General features: G+C 32.2%; 2 protein-coding genes across 2 annotated transcripts; one reads left to right on the top strand and one right to left on the bottom strand.

Moving 5' to 3' along the window:
* The first annotated feature begins 157 nt into the window (after positions 1–157).
* LOC148619809 (centromere protein X-like) lies at positions 158–14,713 on the top strand. Its single transcript, XM_088580106.1, has 6 exons — positions 158–300; positions 3,715–3,766; positions 8,865–8,918; positions 10,999–11,030; positions 11,755–11,811; positions 14,553–14,713. The coding sequence occupies exons 1-6, from the start codon at positions 277–279 to the stop codon at positions 14,565–14,567; spliced, it is 234 nt and encodes a 77-aa protein (XP_088436232.1). The 5' UTR covers positions 158–276; the 3' UTR covers positions 14,568–14,713.
* A 2,468-nt stretch (positions 14,714–17,181) lies between these two features.
* LOC148619810 (uncharacterized) lies at positions 17,182–18,288 on the bottom strand. The gene has a single exon (XM_088580100.1). It carries the CDS (start codon positions 17,956–17,958, stop codon positions 17,410–17,412), a length of 549 nt encoding a protein of 182 aa, XP_088436226.1. The 5' UTR covers positions 17,959–18,288; the 3' UTR covers positions 17,182–17,409.
* Positions 18,289–19,440: the final 1,152 nt, after the last annotated feature.

The following is a 19,440-nucleotide window of genomic DNA, read 5'->3' on the forward strand; positions in this document are numbered from 1 at the left end:
CCGGGGATTTTGATTGTGCAAAATTAAAGTAACGACAGACCTCGAATGAAAATTATGCGATTTTTAAACATAGACCTGTGTTAAAAATGTATACTTTCCTCCAACCCCCGTCAGCGAGCGAACCAATGACAGCATTTCGTGGTTATGATGGGCATTGCGGAAACTATTTATCCGAGATGTACACGAAAATTAGTTTTGAGATTTCCGGTTGGCGGAAAATTCAATCATCAATGAAAGAAAAAAATATACATAAACAAAAGACTAAACTAACGTGATATGTCCGACGAATTATTTAAGAAGGTAACCACACAATTGAAAACATGGGCACCTGTGCAATTTTTTTAAGTACCGTACTTCAAACATGCCTTTGCATATCTAAACATATTTATTTAGCATCTTGGCTTTCTAATAAGCACAGGCAATGGGCCGTATTAAGGTATTTTTATCATGGGTAGTGGCAATTTTTGTACTAACTTGACTTGGAAAAGTTCAAATACTTATATATCTTGGGCTCATTACAAAGCTACGACACTCAGGCGCGTAGCTGAGGCCAAATTGAAGTGTAGCCGTAGGCAAAATTACGGCAGGGGGTCTGGGGTCCGCTTAAGGCCCCCCAAGCTCTGCGTAGATAGCGTTTTAGAGCATCATTTATGCATCTCCTGGATGTATTTTATCAAAGAAAACCCCAAAAAATGGCAAAATTAAGTGGAGGCAAAAGCTTTTTTTGCCTAACGGCAGCTACGCGCCTGACACTATATAGTTGTATTTGAATATACAAATGCTCTTTTCAATTACGGTATTTGAAAAAAATATACGCCAATTAACAGTGAGATGGAAGAAAAATGAAATTCCAGAATTTTCCCTTTTTATGAAAAAAACACATTATTGTCGCCTATGCTCCTGAAATTAGCAAATATGTTGGATGCATCAATAATTAAAGCAATCGCCCGCAATATTCCCAGTGTACACCGTTTATATGTTAAAAATTAACATTTTGGTGCATGTTGCGTTATTTTTTCATGGGTAGGGGTGGTAATTTTTCCACCAACTTTACTTGGAAAGTTCAAATATTAATTACCTGGCCAATTTGAAAGCTTAGACACTCTACAAATCTACCATATCACACAAAAGTTTGTTTAAACTACGGTATTCTGAAAAAAAGATAATAACTGGTGATATAGAAGAAATTCTGAAATTCTGTAAATTTCACTTTTTATGATTTTATAGTAATTGGAACCCCATAAAAAAATCACACACCTGAATTGTTCAGATATTTTGGGTAAATATTATCTTTTAAATTATGAATGCCTAAAATATGAGTTTCACAGTATCAGTATGCTTTGAATGAGAATTATGTTTGATACTGAGACCAGGTTTCTCGGGGAAGGGGATAAATATTTAAACATTTAAAAAGAAATCTGTCTTGAAAATCAGTTAATAGTGGTTTATTAATTCAGGAAATTTAATTTAATATTGAATGATTCAAAATTGGAAACTTTTTAGTCGAGTAATATCTTGTAGAGTCGAAGTTATGCAACTTTTTATGGGAAAATTGAAATTCCCATTTTTTGCATTTTTTATTTTTATTATTATTTTTTGTTTTGGTTTTATAAATTCTGACTACAAAAATCGCCACAAGTCACCAACAGAATCCAAGGTGTATCAGCCGTGAATATCTTGAACATAAATAACAAATACTAGTAAGCCATTTTTACTGAAGAATAAATACTCTAGGGATTTGACATTGAAAAATATGTCAATTTAAGTGATATCTATGAGACAGAGTTCCATTGTATTCATTTTGATACAAAACCCAAGTGTTACCGTAACTTTCTTGGTATTATTGTAAAGCTGAGACATTTGGCCGCATATTGATACATACATATGTGAATTTACTTTGTTTTGCAGAAAAAAAAAGAAGTTAGAAGTATAAAAACATAAACAAGATGCTCCAATGACCCTAAATAGCTCACCTACTTATTTTTTTTTGTTTGTTTTTTTTTCAAGGACAACAACTCTTAACAAGGAGCTGTCCAACAATTTTGACTCAGCGAACACTTTGGTAGGACTTATCAGAAGGATCCTTTTATCAATTGAAAGTTTCATTTACACATTTACCACATCACATAAATAAGAAATCACTGCATGTAAAGAAAAGAAAATGCACATAAAGTATATAGAGATCGACATAACATAAAGATGAAACGACCTCACATTATAAGAAAACCACTGCACATAAAGATAAATCCACATAATGTTAATATATGTTGACATAACACAATCATAAAATGACTGAATGAAAAGACAAAATTACAGAACATAAAGACGAAATGACAGAACGTAAAGACGGAATGGCAGAACGTAAAGACAAAATGACATATTGTAAAGATGTTCCTACATAATGTAAATACAAAATGACCACATGTAATTATAAAACCACAGCAAGTAATATAAAAATTGATGACACGTAAACAAATATGTATCTCATCAGACAGTTTAGGTGTTCCATTATGATCATTTGTACGAATTTATCGACGTCATATGGCCTACTATGGGGCTACTAAACAGAATTTGAACAGTAGAAAAATACTTCAGTTCTTGTCAAAACAAACTGATATCCAACCTGTGAAGATGGCCACTAATTAATTATCACCATAGACCTGTAATTGAAGACTAACTGAAATCTTGCATGCAGCAGAAAATGAGATTTTTTACTTAATCGACAATGAGAACTTGACTTGAAATGATCATAACTAAAACAGTATTGTGAATATTGAAATAAAACCTTCAGTTTCCCATTTTACAATATCTTAGCTTTATGTTCATACCACATTTTTTTTTCTACCAAAAAAAAGTATTGAAAACAAGTTAACTACCCCTCGATTTTTATGAAAATGAAATAATTCAAAAGTGAATTCATTATACTTCACATTAAGTATCACAACTTTTTTGTCTTTAAAGATATTTGAATAAAATCTTGTTTCCCATTATTACATCTTCTGGATGTCTGCTACAATTTATTTCAGATCATTTCATCAAAAGGGAAAAAAGTAGTTTAATAAATAAGTAGAAAAGGTTAGGGAATCTTGTTCTCCACCGTGTGATAATCTAATCAGTAGACAGGCTAATTAACAAGTTTTTTATCTCTTTTATTTTAAGTCTCTGCTATCACTGTAAAATTGGGAAACATTGCATCTCCACTAATTTCTGGGAATCAATGGGGTGTCATATGATATAGTGAATATGGATTTAAGTTCAAATAAGGTCAATTTCTAAACACAAAACATGTCGTGAAAACTAAACCTGGGCAAATCTCTCGCCTTGAGAAAATTTTGAGTGGGAGATCTCCTGCTTTAGAATTTTCAAAGGTTAACACGTATGATGCAGATAATAGCTGATTTCAATTGATCTTCATTATAAATTATCATTGAAGTTTTTGATAAACATTACAAAACAATTACTTAATTGTTAAAAACCACTGAAAAAACTTTTAAAGAACAGCTACCCAAGTGGGTACCTAAGCTGATATTAATACTAAAAATGATGGCAAGGTGAGATTATTTCTGTTACACCTGTATCTCATCTCCCAGACACAAAGGTGTTTTTAGGATATTCCTTCTTTAAGTATTTTGGCTGAATAGTTGTGTCTATGTTGAGTGCTGGGGCATCACTTTGTCTAGTTTTGAATATGATTATTTTAAATCTGTTTTACAGAAGACAATAGAAAGAATTCTGAAGTCATTTTTTAAGGATGAGAAAACTAAACGTAAGTACAATGTTGATGGCATTATATGTTGCTAAGTTTTATTTCTATCAAATATGTTTTTTCTCTTTTTTATCAGGTAAATCTAAGAATGCTGTGATTTCTGTGCATTGAATCAATACTCTGAAATTACCCACTTTGTGGTATATGCTAAGCTGGAATATACTTAAGTTCAAATTGTCTGGCCCTGCAACCCTCCTCTTTAGTATTTGAATATTGATATGTCATGATATATTTTTGTTTAAATAAAAATGAGGAATGTTGCAGGGCCAGAGGAAATACAGACTAGTAACATTTTGCTTGTGTAGAGGATTAAGTGGAGTTTAATGTACAACTTATGATCACAACTCAGGCATACATTCACTTCACTATTAAAAGATTTTCAAAAAGGTTAAATTGCAGAATTGAGGTGTTTCATTTAATGATATTTTTTTTTACATACAAATGTATCAAGTTGAAAGAGTAATCAAGGGAACCAAGGTTATAGCGTAAATCAAAAGAATGCAATCCAGGGACAAAGACCAGACATGGAAAACAGACATACACAACAAAGAACATAAAGTAACTAAAATCATACATACAAAGCAACAAAAGCAAACGAGCAACTCGGACTCCACTAAAAACTGGGAGCATGGACCAGGTTCATTGGTTGGGTAAGCGTCCTCTGCTATTGAAGAAACACCTGTTGAGTTGCTCATAAAAAGTCAAGGTAGACAAACGAGGAAAGGAAAACCATGACCCATTGAATAAATCAGTTTTCATGGTGCAGATGGATACACCATAACGATCCACGAGTTCATGATGACAACCATAAAACTTCTGTAGTGATGACTTCAATCTTGTAGCAACATAACCCTGTTCCAGAAGCCTATTTGTTAGAGTTCTAGCGTGATACAAAAAGTCTGTGTAGTTTCAGCAAGCTCTGGCATAATGTATGAGTTGTGATATGAACACTTTATATTAAAATGAAATACATTAGGCTAAGTTATTATGATTAGATTGGAGTATGTGCCGTGTAATGCTTACAAAAGACAGTTGTTTGAAACAATGATATTCATACATTTGTATTTTTAGCCATGTGACTTTAGTAGGTTCTTACATGAGTCTCTGTTAAAGATGTGGGATTTCTTCCTCAAGTTTGAGAAATTCTGTCTTTTGGTGAGTGGAGAGCAGCGTAACAATAAAAAAGATAAAAAACTGCTGAAATCCCAGATTGTCAACATATGATGAGTGTAAGAACATATTTCTTCCATTATACAACCAAAGGCTGTGAAATTACAATAAAGGTCAACAAGTTATTTGCATAAAATATGTAGTATTACTGGGCGTGGATTAACCACAAGCTATTATCAGTAATTGCATTGAAAATTCCATTGTATTTGTAGAATCGTCAAAATATGACAAATAAACTATCTGCTAGGGTTTTATAGATTTATTGCAGATTAAACACCCTGTAACATAATAAACATGAACTTAGACATTGACAAAAGACAAAGACAATACACATAGAATGCAATTCACGTACAAAGGTAGATAACTCTATTTGTCTCTTGTTACTTAAAATGAAAAATATAAATTACTCTGTCAAGTCAATTCAATTTGAAATTAACCATTTATCTCTAAATGTATTTAACACATAATGAATGTACAAAACTACCAAGTCTACTTCTGGTAATGAATTAGTTTGCAAAATTGTATAATATGTAACACTTCATATCACTGAACTATACTCAGAGTCACTCAAATGGACAATTACATGTAAATCGTAAGACAAATAAGAAACAGACAATACAAACAAAATACACATGTAAATTAACACACACAATCTGAACACAGCTTACCATGTAACTGATTACATGGGTTTAGCTGGCTTCTTCTCAGGTAGTTAAATTCTTTTAATGGACTTAAATAATACTCATGATATACAACTAATACTAGATCTGAACAAAAAATAATGACTTCATAAGTCTTTATGTCTATAGTTGAATATATTCAATATTAATTGATACAAAACAATAGTATAAATATCAAAATAATATAATCTGTATATTTAGATCCAATATCTTCACCTTTAGCAATAGCTATATCTCAAGTGCTATAACTTTTTAACCAGTAAATTACTTTCAAGTCTAAACTTTCATACCAATGAAAAGAATATCTGCATTCATTCTGAATATCATGTTTTTCATACAAAAGATAAAACTTTGGAAAATCGAATGCATCAGAACAGAATATAAGCAATGTAACTAACCTTTAGATATGAATATCCATAACCAGAATAAATAGAAACTGACAATATAAAATATGAGACTAGAATTCAATATTTCTCTTAAAAGAAAAATTGAAAAGTGTAACAAAGGAGTTCACAAATAACCAATCAGAACAGAGAGGATAAAGGTCCAAGGACGTACAGTGTGTCTAAATGAAAATCAAAGTACTCGCAGTCCTAAAAGTCATAATCAAAGTCTGATATGCATTATCAAGAAATATACACATTTATAATATTTATTCATATAAAAATATCAAGTCATATCAAATCCATATATACTACAAACTCCCCTGCATTGGGAAATGGCATCCTGGTCATTGTAACTGACCTTAAAGTACAATACTGAATACATTAATATCATATGGTTCTACATAACAGTACCTCATATTACAAATATACATAATACAAATACAGAATACAAAACTATTAGAGTGTACTATATCACATTACAGAATTTTTTTACTTCCTAGGAATTTTTGATAATGTCTATCAATGCTAATCCAGCTTCATTCTGAACATTTGAAAGAATTCCTTGTTGCAAAATAGTTAATAAACATTCTGCTTTTTCCTTCCAGTTACTTTGAATAGCACTTTTGGTTATATAATTGCCTGATGCGAGAAATTTTGGTTGTTTCCTAGTACGATGAGGCCATTTAGGTGGATGTATTGGAGATAATGTAGAATCCAATGATTCATTTCCGTACTGAAATGTTTCCTCTACATTCAGTTTTGTCAAATGTTTCCTCCAATGTACTTTGTTCTATATCAGATTTGGCATCCCCAACTGTTCCAACTTCATTATCTTGAATATTTTCTACTTCATGTGTTACAACATTAGGATTACACAGGCAAATATTTTTTCATGTGAAATTCATGTTAATTGAGCTTCACATGAAATTCATGTGAAATTCACATGAAATTAACATAATTTTCATGTGAAATTCACTAACACAAATTTCATGTGAACATTTCGTGTGAATTTCTCATGAAGGCTCCATTCACCAGAATTTCACACGAACTCTGTCACTTAGTTTATTTGCTCAATCCAGGTGAAAATGATGTGAAATTCGTGTGAAAATGATGTGAAATAATTTTGCCTGTGTAGTGTTAGTTGGAACACTTTCTGTTGATTCCACATAATTCCTCATCTGACTCACTAGTGGCTATGTTAGTTGTTTCAGTATTTGATTTCAATGGTAAAGTTTTTAGATTTTGTTTTCAAGGTTTCAGAATGGGTGGAGTTTTGGCTTTTGGTCCAAAAATATGTCCAATTGGTAGCAGTAAATTCCTATGGAGAGTTCACAATTTTCCATCTCCATTTTCTTTTTGTACAACAAATATAGGGATATCCAAATTTGGTTGCTCCTTAACAATGTATGTATCTTTTTCCCATTTGTCCTGAATTTTATGTTTTCCTTCAAATGCCACTATTTTTAACAAAACTTTGTCACCTTTCTCAACAACTGCTCCCTTAGCTTTCAATTCATAACCTTCCTTTTGTTTTTCTTGAACTTTCCTTGAGTGATCAACTGCTATTTTATATGCTGTGACTAACCTTTCTCTAAATTCTTGTACATATTTAGTTTGTGGTTTCCTATGTTTTTCAGTAACTAATCCCAAAACCAAATTGATTGGTAAATGTGGTTCCCTGTTACTGGCAGATCTAGAGTCTTAGGTTAGGTGGGGGCCAAAAAAAATTTCTTGACAGGATCACTGGTGAGGATAACGAAGTGAGTGTTTTTCATGATTTAACACACACAATTTTACAACAATTTTTTTTCTAAGGGAGGGTGGGGGGACCCTCCACCCCCTGGATCTGCCACTGCCTGCCAAACATTAGAAAGTATAGGAATTAATTTGTTAATTTATGCTTTGTACAATTATATGCATGAACAAGAGGTCCGACATGTAATTTCCAATTTAGTTTCTGTTGTAGTTCCAATGTTCCTAACATAGATAAAAGTGTGTGGTTAAATCTCTCTATTAATCCATCTCCCAGTGGATGTTATGGTCAGGTTCTTGGTTTTTTTGTTCCAAATAACTTGCAAAGTTCCTGTATCAGATGTCCTTCAAAATTTTACCCTTAGTCAGATGATGTTCTTTTGTGTCCTAGATGACCCATTTCATTGTGTAATGCTTCCATAACAGTGTTGGTATATGATGATGGTAAGACAAGTTGATTAAGTGAATTCCCATTTCTATCCTTTACTACTGAGATGTTCAAGTTGTCTATATAGTGGATTGTATAAAATTGTTCTCTTTTAGGTTTCTGTCCTGATTTTACACATTCTATCCAAGGTTTCTATTCCCGATCCTGATATTGAACATCTGCCTATATGATATTGTTGTAATTTCTTGTTGAGTATCTAGTGTTGTTTCATCTAGAATTTCACAAAATTAAATATTTAAAGTAAGAAAAAGAATCAGACACAGCCTGAAAATGCAAGATTTGGAAATCTCTGAGATTTTCCCACCTTGCATTATCAGCAGTGTTAGAATATCAATTTTTCAATTAAATCAGAAATATCTATGATACTCTTCAAGAATGACATATTTCTTTTATTCTTATCACTGAGTACAAGTAGAAAACTGGGATTTTTTTTTCATGTAAAATGTACTGGTACATAAATACTGTAAAAAGATACACTATATGTATAAGAATTCATTACATAATTATCTTCGAGCTGTTTTGAATATTTAAAGTGCAATGCACTCGCTGATATTGAATTTCTTCATAACAGTATTATACCATAGGTTAAACGGTCCTGTTTTAAGTTCACTTTTCAATTTTATTTACTGAATTTATTAACTTTATTTTGTTTTATATTACAGTGACAAATGAAGCAGTCCTTATGTCAAGAGAAGTTATTAGTATTTTTATCAGAGGTAATGTTTCCAGGTTGTCATGCTTCATGAATGAGAATTGGTTAACAGAAAAATGATTATCTCCCTTTACTTTAGTTATAAAATAAATGGCAAGGAAAATATCAAACTTAATTTAATGACTATGGAATAGAATTTAAATGCTGAAGAATGTACAGGTAGACCTTTGGTATTTTAGTTGTTTCAACATTATGATGCCAAAGTACTTTAACCTCATCACATCCCAAGTCTGAAATTTCAAGTCTTTGTACGCATTGTTTCATTTTCACTTTCAGTTTACTTTCATGTTATTGGAGTATATGGAACAAATATTTTGCTGTTACTGTGTATGATGTTGTTTTTATGTGAAGGTTTTCTTGTCATTCATTGATGACCCATGGGTGGCCTTGAGCTGACATTTGTCATCCTGTTTAGGCTGCTGTCTCCTGGACATTTTCACCATATCCATTCTTGTTATATGTATTTGCATATATTTGATGAGGTTCTGGAATGCTCATGTGAGACTTACATTATTATTCTTGACATCTTGAAATTCTGGGGTCCCATCCTGGAGATTTTTTTAACAGAAAATGTTAATAAATAGGTCATTCAACATCAAATATGACTAAAAATGAGAAAATAAACTGTTCATAATCAAATGCTTGGAAATGAAGAGTTCAATCATGATAAACATTTGCTGAAAATTTATATAGTAAGCATTTTATGTATTAAAGGCATATGTTGTTCATATGACTTTTGAAGACCCATATTTTTGTGTTCTTATTGCACAAATTGCAATACCAATCCTAAACATATGTTTTTATATAATTTGAAACATATAAAACATGTGTTGATTTCCCTGTGTTTTAAATCAGCAATCCTTATTCAAGCTAATTTTACTTTAAAGAGGTCCATTGAAGTCTTACTTAATGTATATCCTTGCAATGTAGTTATCATATTCAAAAAGCTGTGTAAACTATACTTGTACCTAGGTTGTCGAGTCACTATTACATCAATCATAGTATTTATATACAAGTATGCACACAATATGCCTATGGAGGTTATGATTTGGTTAAAATCTGAGTCCTTGAATAGTTGTATATATATATATGTACATATAGACTGTAAACAGATTAATTTTCTTGGTTTCGTCAGTTGAGCACATCAGATGGTCTTCTTTTCATGATAGTAGCAAAATGATTTAGCATTTCATAGTGTTAGTTTTGCAGGTTTTATTTTTTATTCTTTATCTGTCCACTGGGAAAATAAGAACACCCCAAAAAAAATTATATTATGCATATATGAATTGGCATACATGTACCATTGGGTCATCATGCATTAACTACAACTTCTTCAAACATCTAGAAAATAATTATTTACAGGATCAAATTTTTCCTTGCTTTGTTTGTTGGCATGGTGTTAAAAAAATATCTTGAAATGGCACTGACAGAGGGTAGTAGAAAATCATTAGACAATAAAAAATGTCTTAACCTAACCCATTTTCGATGTAATTATTTTATATAATCAGGGTTTAAAAGTTGGAAACATCAGACCATATATTTGTTTGATATTTTCTATATGTTCTACTACTGTAAATATTACCCAAAAGTTTGGTAGCCCAGCTCAAAATCTAGTAGTCATGGGCTACTGGGCGACTGCTCATTTTTTTTATCCCTGATAATTGTTTCTAAAGTCATTAGATTGTTTTACCTTTATGTAGAAGACTTACTGGAAAAACCTATTTATGATTTGTGAACTGGACTATGAAAGTTTAACTGTATGACTCAGATTAAAAATGGAAGTACAAATTACTAGGGAAAATATTGCATTAAGTTACTAGTAAATGTACATGTACATCAGACAGAAAAATATTTCTCAGATCAGCTTACTAATTAACAAATGACAAATATTTCTCTGTTCAATGGATTTGGTCATTTCTGTTCAGGTAACTGTGATAAATATTGCTAACTTAAAAATAAAATAAAGCTAGGTGGACATAAACAGCCCAAAGTAGGAAACTAAGAATTTTGTTTTAGGTAATGTTTGTTCCATTTCTTTCCAAAAGATTGAGCATTGCAGTAATGGCTTTTTTTACTTATTTCAGAAGCTGTTTTGAGATGTATCAGAGAAGCAGAGGTACTAGTTATTACAGATTATTCTGTATTTATATTGGAATCTCCTTGTCTGTCCGAATTTTGCTGCAATTACCTTGACTCCCATTAGATGGATTATTTCAAAGTTGATATTTGGCTTTATATATGTTGATGTGGCAAATGTAAATGATCATGCTTTTTGTCCGATATCAACTTTCTGTTTTGTGGGAATTCACAATTTTTCACTATATGGAATGATAGATAAAAGTTTCATTATAAAAATCTGGGCTGCCACTTGATCTATTGATTTGAAATTTGGTATATGGCTTTATATAGATAGAGATATGTTGTGAGTATGGTTGTTGTTCATATATCAGCTTCAGTTTCATAGTACTGCCTCAGGAGTAGATGTACAAATGAATGCAACTTCATTTTTTATGTGCTTTTCTGTTTACAAAAGCCAAGTGCTGTACCAAATATTTTCTATATCGTATAATAAGTCTTGAAGGGTTATCAAGTAAAATATACATTGGACTGCATACTAGTTTTGTTTATTTCTATTGGTTTGGGTTGTGAAGAATAAATCTTATTCTTATACTTACATGGTACTTAGGATATTTCCTACTTTGCATGCAATAAACCTATAGTAAAGTGATTGTTAAAACATATTGTGTGACAGTTTATTTGTGCTGGTAAAGTTATGGAGGAAATATATATTACTTGAAATTAAAGATAAATCTAATGATCATTTTTATTGGTATCAATAGAAAGAAGACACAAGTTCAGTTACCATAGAACACTTAGAAAAGATTCTTCCTCAACTGGTGAGTAAATACTGTATCAAGTTCATTTACCACAGAACACTTAGAAAAGATTCTCTCTCGACTGGTGAGTAAATACTGAATCAAGTTCATTTACCATAGAACACTTAGAAAAGACTCTCCCTCGACAGGTGAGTAAATGCTGTATCAAGTTCATTTACCACAGAACACTTAGGAAAGATTCTTCCTCGACTGGTGAATAAATGCTGTATCAAGTTCAGTTACCACAGAACACTTAAGAAAGACCCTCCTTTGACTGGTGAGTAAATGCAGTATCAAGTTCATTTACCACAGAAAACTATGAAAAGATTCTCCCTCAACTGATGAGTAAATACTGTATCAAGTTCAGTTACCACAGAACACTTAGAAAAGATTTTCCCCAACTAATTTAAACACTGCATCAAGTTCAGTTACCATAGAACACTGAAATGATTCTCCCTCGACTGGTGAGTAATTATTTCAACAAGAATTATGAAATAAATCATGGAAACTCAATTTTATCATTGTTTTACCACTGGCTGGCCACTTATGTGGCATTGTTTTACCCCAAGGAACAGCAGGGGTTAAATAACAACAAAATGGCCAGCCCATGGTAAAACAATAATAGAATGGAGTTTCTGTAATTTATTTCGATTCAAATATTACTAGTTTTTTCATATTTTTTAATAGAAGCAGTCTATGTGCTGCATGAAATGTTGGTCGTGTTCATATATCACTTTTTTACCATGGCTGAAGTCTAAAGAGCTTTGAAGCACTTCAGATTAGAAACCCAGATAATAATTTAAATAGGGTCTCTGTAACTTTTGTTAAGCGGCATCATTTATTTACCAGAAACTTGATATCAGTTTTTATAAGTAGGCATGCATGTAGTCAATGTACTTATGCACAGGAAAGAACACTATTCTAGAACATATTTTTTTATAAAATACACCTATGGATATAAAAGACCAACGAAAATTGTTATGAAACTAGGAACTGTTAAATTAGTTTTTATCCAAATTAAATGTAGTATTATTGTGATAGTGTGTTCTATATCTATATACAATCACTATGTGCCCATCTTCTTCAAAATTGTTGACCAATTTAATATGTCTGTCTATTTATTTACTGTTTCCTATCTATGCACATATCATACACAAGCTTAAAAGTATATTTTATGGATTTTAACTTTTTTTGGTATGAATCTTCCTTTTCTGCTCTGTTTAGGTCTCACTAACCACTTCTAACATTTCCATTACTTTACATGTTAAAAAAGTAATTTTCAAAGTCTCACAGTGAATTCCCAGGACAAATGATATCTTAAAGTTGCATACCGTTGCGAAGCTTGGAAAGTAAGGCTTCCAAAATCATTATGCTAATGGTACAATGATTGTAGAAATTCTTCACAAAATTTACTTGAATAAATAATACTGAAAATCCACATTTTTACCTGTTCTGCTAACTGACAGCATGGAGACAAATTACTCACACATGTAAACAATATTCATACACTTTTGTAGTTATTACATATATGATTTTAAAGTACACATTCTCAGCTTTATTTTGACTACTTTTAATCATAATACACACAAATAATGCACTTACAATGCAGATGTCTAGGTTCAGTGTGTTTTTGGTACTACATAGGGAGGTGGCCATTTGACCCGGAAGTGGTTAGTGAGACCCTAATTTTGATTGTGTTGGGAGTTATTGAACTTGAAACATTGAAAAAATGGGGGTGGAATGTTTTATTTATATATATTCCCATTGTACAAGAAAAATTGAAAACCATTTGATCATGAATATTCTATTATAAACTTTTATTCGCTTATTGACATTCAGACCAGTATATAATTGTCAGTACAAATGTGGATGGAACATTAAGTCTTGGCAATTTAAATGATGTACCTTGTCAACCTTAATTTTACTCTAAACTGCTTGTGAAAATGGTAACCGAATGGAAAATTGAATAGGTAGACAATATTGATGCAAATGGTCACTTTAACCAGTACTCTGAATGCAGCTAAAATCAAAGGGGAATAACTCTAACACAAAACCCATCAAACCACTCCCAATACATTGAAGAAAAATCTAAACCGAACATCACTTAGACATCATTGTTTTAAATTTCAGGAGTGAAAAAATAGACAATGGTACATGTACAGTAATCATGATCACACATAATACAATGTAGAATTCCACGCTACAATATTGATACTAGAAATGTTTTAGATTGTGACAAGAAATGTAGTCCTAAAATATTTTTTAGACCTCCTACAACATAAATTATTTTATTTCAAAGGAGAATGAGCTATTTATATTTTAAAAAACAAAGTCATGTAGTAATCAGAAATAAATGTGTATTAAAATGTCAATAATGCATTATCACACAATAATGCTTGCTTCAGAATCTTGAATGAAACAAACACAATAATTGCTTATGTAGAGGGCATTATCAATAAATTGACGACCCTTGCCTGCAACTTGACACATTATCAATAAATTGACGACCCTTGCCTGCAACTTGACACATTATCAATAAATTGATGACCCTTGCCTGCAACTTGACACATTATCAATAAATTGATGACCCTTGCCTGCAACTTGACACATTATCAATAAATTGACGACCCTTGCCTGCAACTTGACACATTATCAATATTTCAGGCAGTCAGTTTATCATGATGATGCCCTCTTTATAGGCTAATATTGTAAAAGTTTGTAATTTTTTTCTCATCATTCACATTTATTACTTTCCTTTTCAGCTTCTTGACTTCTAAGGATATTACACAGAATAAGTAATTTTGTCTGTTCGTGGCCAGATGATTGGAGCACTGCATCTCCAAATTTACAGCTTGGGTTTAACAGAATGGAATAATGTGTGGTACTTTGTTGAAATTCAATAAATCTGTTTTTTTTTTTTTCAGTTGGGTTCATATTGGTTCCTACCTGTCTCTCTTTCCCATTTAGAGTGCATAGTTTTTCTGGCTAACAAACCAGTGTTTTAATATTAGACCAGTTAGCTGTTTTGATTGGCAGAAGAACATTCATTTTTGAACTGTGTTGTTGCATAGTAGTGCACAGTTTTATTTCTTGTTAGTTAACCTGGTCAAAGGTCACATAAGGTATGGCCATCATTTGGTGTCAGTTATCTGCTGTTGTCTAACTTTTCTTTAAAAATATTTTCCTTTGAAACCACTCAGTGGATTATTACCAAACTTGGTCTCTAGCATCCTAAGAGTAACCACTTCGACAATTGTGTCAATTATGGGAATCAATGGCTGCTGTTGCTGTTTTGACCACAGAATCAAGTCACCAATTTCTTAATATATCTCAAGAACTGTAAGAGATATTGGAAAATAAATGGACCTTACTTCACAAAAATCTGCATTAGGTTGAAGTTGTAGGACAAGTCCTTGTTTGAGTTATTGCCCATGAAAAGCAAAAATGACTTTTTTGCAGTTTTTAGCCAATATCTAAAATTATGATAGAAAGAAAAAAAAATTCAATTGTTAAAGTGATTCTTATGATAAGGCCTACAAAATTCTGCGTAGACAAAACCAGTGGCCCTTTTCACAAAAAATTGCAAGTATAAAAATAGTCGTAAGTTATGACGTCATAGTAAATCAAAGTTTTGTGACGTCATAACTTACCATTAATTTTACTCTTAAGATTTTTTGTGAAAAGGGCCACTGGTTTGACAATGCCGACTGCTTGACTACGTATATGTGGAGCGAAAATCAAGAGAGGACAAAGGAATCTTATTAATGCTTTCATAGCTGTTGGTCAACACGGTTTTAATCTTAGAACTCGTTTAAACAGATGTGGAACATTTGATATAGTTGTAAATACTTCACTCGTCCATTGGCAAATCTGAGTGGCATCTATCTAGGTTTTTACTATTATGGAACCCCCTTTCATATTTGATGTGTAGTTTTGAGGAGTTGTCATTATTTCTTGTATTTAGTACCTACTCCAGCTTCCTGTTAATGATCTTGATAGACTTCGGAAACACTACGGTTAGTCACGGCATTGTGTGCAAACCTTTGTTTTTCAAAAAAGTTGTAGATATTAGTACATGTAGTAGACAACTAGAACTTAGCTGAGTCAGGACATCAAAGAAATCAATGTATGTATAAGGCAAAACAAAACGCATCAACACAAAAAAAATGAAAAAAAAGGAACATTAATAAAGCACTAGGAAAACAAACAAAACCAAAACCATGACAAAAAATTAAAAATAGGACACATTGCAAGCATTATCAAAGGGAGTTAGAGACTTGTGCAACCTTAAATGTTTTGAAATATACAATAACCTCTTTGTCTATCCTGTTTATCACTGTGGGTTACTTAAAAGTAACTTTTTGGTGTAACCATCATCAGAATTCCACACCCATATTGGAGCGATTAAAAAAATACTACTCCTTGGGTTATTCGATGTAGACATTTTCCTTCAATACATTTTACAACATTTTCTGAACATCTGAGAAGTGTCAAACTAAGTCTGAACCAAACACAGTTTTGGAAATGAAAAAGACAACAGACGAAATACAAAGTCAATTTAAATGAGCACCTCCTATATCCACTAAAAACGGGATTAGCTCCGTGCTTCGATCGGATATATATTTTATTCAGGCGGATCAAAGAAGTGTCCCCTCTTATACACGATTTATGATTTTATGGTCAAAACTGAAATTCACCGAAGTGCCCCCTTTCGGAAGTTATGGATTTGCAACTATTAATGTTAGTTTTACACATTGGTTTTTTCTTATATATTTTTTCTGAATCTAAGGCTTCAGTGTATACATACATATACATGAACTACTTTTCAGTGTTCCTACGAAAAGAGAGTGCAAATCCCACAGGTGCACATTAAGTATATTTCAGTGTTTACACCGCCGCCGCTATGCGACCATGATTGTTTCAGCCTTGTCGGTCTTTTCATCATACCGCAACCGTGACTTGCAGGTTTTGGGCTTGATTTTCTATAGTGTACCTATAGTAGATGAGTTATAGATCGAATTAGCGATAAAACAGCTCATCTGGAGGCATTGGCGCTTCAAACATACACAAATACAGTAATACCTTTTCAGACTATATTGTTTGCTGAGATTTAGCTGATTTGTCGTATTCAAGTATATGAACAGTACCTTGTTTGCTAACATCACGTTTATCGTTTGACGATTTTAAGTGCACCAGGAGTATTCTAGCTTATCGTACTCGTAAATTTCAGCCCCTTAAATTGGGATTTTATTTTTTTTTTTAATAAAATCTTGATTTTTCAAAATTTCTCCCCCCCCCAATAAAAAAAAACTTGGATCCGCCCCTGTTAGTCCGTTCTATAGACTGTTTTTGAGTACCTTGTAGACTTTGCCAGATAATGTAACTATAATAAACTTAAAGATTTGATTTTTCTTTGATTTGATTTTCAACAAACGATGTATAACAATAAATATCACTTAGCAATCACACAAATCATACCTAAAAAGGATTAACGATATACATAAAACTCTCCATTATAAATAAAATATACGAAATGGATTTCCAAACATCAAAACACAAGTGAAAGACGGCGTATTACCAATACTAAAATCCATAGACTAATGCCCTGGGGTATTTTTTTTAGTCACTAAAATGTAGTCCTTCGTTTAATGTAGTAGCAATATCATTTATAATGAAGTCATCGTCAAAGTTAAGACACCGGGATAGAATAATTGTTGCTTTGACAGTAATGTCCCCAAACAAAGCTTGTGAATGTCTTAGAAAACTGTCCTTGATTGCTCTTTTTGATTCCTCCGCTTCCTCTTCACAGATAGGTTTTGATATGAATGTATGCATCTTCCTCACACCTTCTACATACTTCCATCGTATATTTCCAACTTGGTCGTTCATTAAGACTCCAGCTCCTAAAGGAATTCCATTTACAATCCGTGGAAGTTTTTTGAAACATGATGTTGGAATTTCAGCATCACTATACACCGGGTAAAATGAAATTTGCAACAGAAAACAGCTTCGTTCGTCCTCCCGTTTTTTCTGAGAATGTACTAGTTTTCCTGCGTCCCTTGGACTGATCGTAAAATGTGAACTAGAGCTGTGAAAATGTGGAATAAACTGACGTTCTGTGTTGGTATTGTCATGCAACATATCTCTATGATTGCAAATATCTCCCATTGTGAATAAAAAAGTGATATAAATTCCAACAGGAAGATAAATTTATAAATCCAGTTTCAAATCATTCGTATTCAAAATTTATAATACTCGGCAAGTGAAAATCCCGTTTAACTTTAAAATATCCTTGAATATGAAAACGAAGGTTATATATTAGAATATCAATAATATGTCTTATTGTATACACTCTAGAGAATGTAAACAAATACACAACACAGCTAGCTCATAACCTATCAGTCGTACACCTCAATATCAATGAGCTAACACCGTATAGAATTTTGGCAAGGGCTTTATCAGCGTGACAGCCCCCGTATTGTTGTCAGTTTGACGTAATCAAAGGGAAAAGGCTTATAATTAATATGCAGGCAGTTTGCATGTCCGAATTATTGCGTCAAATTACCAGGCCTACATAATTCCTTTTAACTAACGTTGATTTATTCTTTGTGGAATTAAATGGGAACTGTAAGGACTTTGTATTCTTTTCTATGTTGTTACAAAAGATATAATGTACTTTATTTTGCCATATCATTATCCCGAATCGCCTCCTTTAAAGATCTTTAAAATAGGTCTATTTAAATAAGATAATGAGAAAAAAAGAATTAAAAATGTGTCAAGTTTAAAAGTTCATACATACACGTATACATGTATAAATCAAATTAGGGTAAATACTAAAGAAATCAGTAAGTGCTGCGTCATGCTATAGCGATATAATTCGTATATATATTGTTACTTTGTACAGTGTTGTGGGCTAAAATTCAGAATAATTTCTGTTACTCTATCCATGGCTTGAGCTTGGTTTCCCCATGAAGGCTTAAATAATATCCCTTTTATTTTAACTCAAGATTTTATGATGGAAGGGGAGGATTATTTATAGAAAAGGTCAAACACATTTCACTCAATCAATTAACTGTTGTTTCCACTCTTATCCTCTCAAATTCTGTACTTTTTCATGCTTTTTGTTAGTTCTGTTTTTGCTGTGTTTAGCAATATGTATAGTTTCCCAATGGAGCCCCATTTTGCTGAACATTTTCTTACTCTTCTAATACAAAGCAGGACATAATTCTAGTACACACAGCCATTTGGTAATAATTAGTTAGCGCTGCTCTGGCTGCCAATATTCATATTAATATAATTCACAAATTAAAACAACATACATCCGTATAATTAGATAAAACATCTGTCCCACTTATAAAATTGGAACCTCATTAACCTCATATTCATAAATATTTCATTCGTTGTTTAAAATAATAATTAGATATGGAACCATCTGTTCGGAATAAAAAAATGTGTGCAAAATGTCAAAGCTATATGTATTTTAGGTCGTTGATATTTTTGATTGGTGTTTTTGCAGCCGAGTACTTCTAAAGCCAGGCATAGTCATCCAAGAGGGCTCCGGGATCCACCCCTGCCTTAACTAAATATAAATAAGTATAAAAAAATATACTGTGCCTGGAAGAAAATGAGCGAACTTAAATTGTAAACGGT

This window comes from Perna viridis, chromosome 4 (genome assembly GCF_037379345.1).
Source record: "Perna viridis isolate PV_CMFRI_1.1 ecotype Kerala chromosome 4, ASM3737934v1, whole genome shotgun sequence".
Taxonomy (NCBI): domain Eukaryota; kingdom Metazoa; phylum Mollusca; class Bivalvia; order Mytilida; family Mytilidae; genus Perna; species Perna viridis.

Coding starts and splice junctions, on each gene's coding strand:
- LOC148619810 (XM_088580100.1), bottom strand. CDS start 17,958: ATGGGAGATATTTGCAATCATAGAGATATGTTGCATGACAATACCAAC.
- LOC148619809 (XM_088580106.1), top strand. CDS start 277: ATGTCCGACGAATTATTTAAGAAG. Junction 301..3,714: donor CCGACGAATTATTTAAGAAG/GTAACCACACAA, acceptor TCTGTTTTACAG/AAGACAATAGAAAGAATTCT. Junction 3,767..8,864: donor TAAGGATGAGAAAACTAAAC/GTAAGTACAATG, acceptor TTTATATTACAG/TGACAAATGAAGCAGTCCTT.